This window comes from Cystoisospora suis, assembly GCF_002600585.1.
Source record: "Cystoisospora suis strain Wien I chromosome Unknown contig_7931, whole genome shotgun sequence".
Taxonomy (NCBI): domain Eukaryota; phylum Apicomplexa; class Conoidasida; order Eucoccidiorida; family Sarcocystidae; genus Cystoisospora; species Cystoisospora suis.
The window spans coordinates 853-2,496 of record NW_027160716.1 but is presented as its reverse complement, the minus strand read 5'-3'; the positions used below and the strand labels follow the sequence as shown (position 1 = coordinate 2,496).

Sequence of the window (1,644 nt, the reverse complement as noted above, 5' to 3'; positions counted from 1 at the left end):
TCTGTCTCTGTCTCTCTGTCTGTCTTGTTCTTTTAGGTGGCTACAACGTCACAGGCTTTAATCGCCTTATCAACGGTTACGTCGGTTCATGCACATATGGACTATTAAAGAAGCTTATGTTAAAGCTCTAGGGACCGGTAAGAAACGGAGGAGGAAAAGAAGCTATTCAAGTAGAAGAAAGAAAAGGAGAAACAAAGAAGAAGAAGAGATCAGAGAAGAGAGGGAGACAGAGAGACACGCATCCATCTTAAGCGCAACGAGGCGTATATTGTCTTGGCGTGTCTCGCCTACTCGACTTCATATAGAAACATGTGTAGATAATTTACTACTACAGACATGTGCATGTATGCGTCTACTCATCTATGGATATGCGTGTATAGATGTGTATGCAATTGCATATATGTAGTTCAACCCTCCTTATATAGATACTTCGAGAAGGCGTTGTGTATGTTCGGATATACACATGTGGGTACTAAGTCTATCCATGAGGTATACGCATGAATCTCCATATGAATGAGTTTTCGTATAAGGACCTACTATGTAGGTGTGTATTTCAATGTAGAAAGATAGACAGATGTGTGCTACCTTCGTTGCTGTCTTGCAGGAGATGAATGGATCCAGCTGGTATTTATTTCTATCTCTTCTATATACGTATGGATACGGGCGTATGTAGAGGGAGAGAGCCTTCGGCCTATAGAGGTTTATAGTTAGAGGTCTCTTCTCTACTTCGTAGTTATCGGGGCTTGTCTTTCAAGATGAGTGAACAGAGAGACATGCCCAACTACACTCTTAACTGAGACCTGAAAAGAAAAAGAGGAGGAGGAGAGCGTGATCGTCATGTTGTGAAAGACATCTTGAATCTTTCCTTCTTTCTCTTTCTTTTTCTTTTCCTTCTTGTGAACTGTCAGGCATTTACACAGACCCGCAGAGACTGGAGTGTCGAGGCTTGCGTGAAGATTTCCTTCTTCCTTGTCCGAAAAGAGAAGTAAACGAAGAAGCAGAAGGAGAGATCTTAAAGATAGACATCTCCATGGCGCCAGCAACTCTACCACATGAGAGGGAAGAGCATTCCGAGAAAACCTTCTGCTGTACGTACACCCCGTCCGTTTCCGAAGAAAAGCAAGAAGAGCCTTCATCGTCATCCTCATCCTCGAGCATCACGAGCTGCAGCGACCCCGAGGAGACGAAGTTAAACGAAAGATTCACCCTTGATGCTTCTCCTCCTAAGACAGATAGGGCTTCTCTGCGTCTTCATAATCCATTGAAGATTCTTCTAGATGGTGTGGAACAAGAGGTAAGTGTTTCTTTCATCTACAAGCTCATCTCGTTCGTTTTCTTGTCTTGCTTTCTCTTCTTCTTTTTCTCGGATTCTTTCTGCTCCTTCTTTCCGTCTTCTTCTTCTTCATTCGCCCTCTTCTCTTGACTCTCCTTTTCGAGACAGTCGATCGATCTCCCTTCTCGAGAGGTTCAAGCCGAGAGATGTCTTCTTCTATCTTTCTCATAGAATAGCCCAGCAGAGAGATCTTCTTCTTCTTTCTCTTGTATCTCTTTGAGAGAGAGAGAAGAAAGCTTGTGTCTCTTGTCTTGGGGATCTCGGTGCATGCGCGCTTGCTTCGATAAATGATCTAAGAGATGAGAAGAGAT

At 43.4% G+C, this 1,644-nt stretch overlaps 1 protein-coding gene across 1 annotated transcript; it reads left to right on the top strand.

The window, feature by feature from the left end:
• Nucleotides 1–106: 106 nt before the first annotated feature.
• CSUI_010657 (uncharacterized protein) lies at nt 107–1,294 on the top strand (the record flags this gene model as incomplete). Its single annotated transcript, XM_068070759.1, has 2 exons — nt 107–137; nt 909–1,294. A coding segment is annotated over exon 2 (264 nt), but the record flags the coding sequence as incomplete, so codon positions are not given.
• Nucleotides 1,295–1,644: the final 350 nt, after the last annotated feature.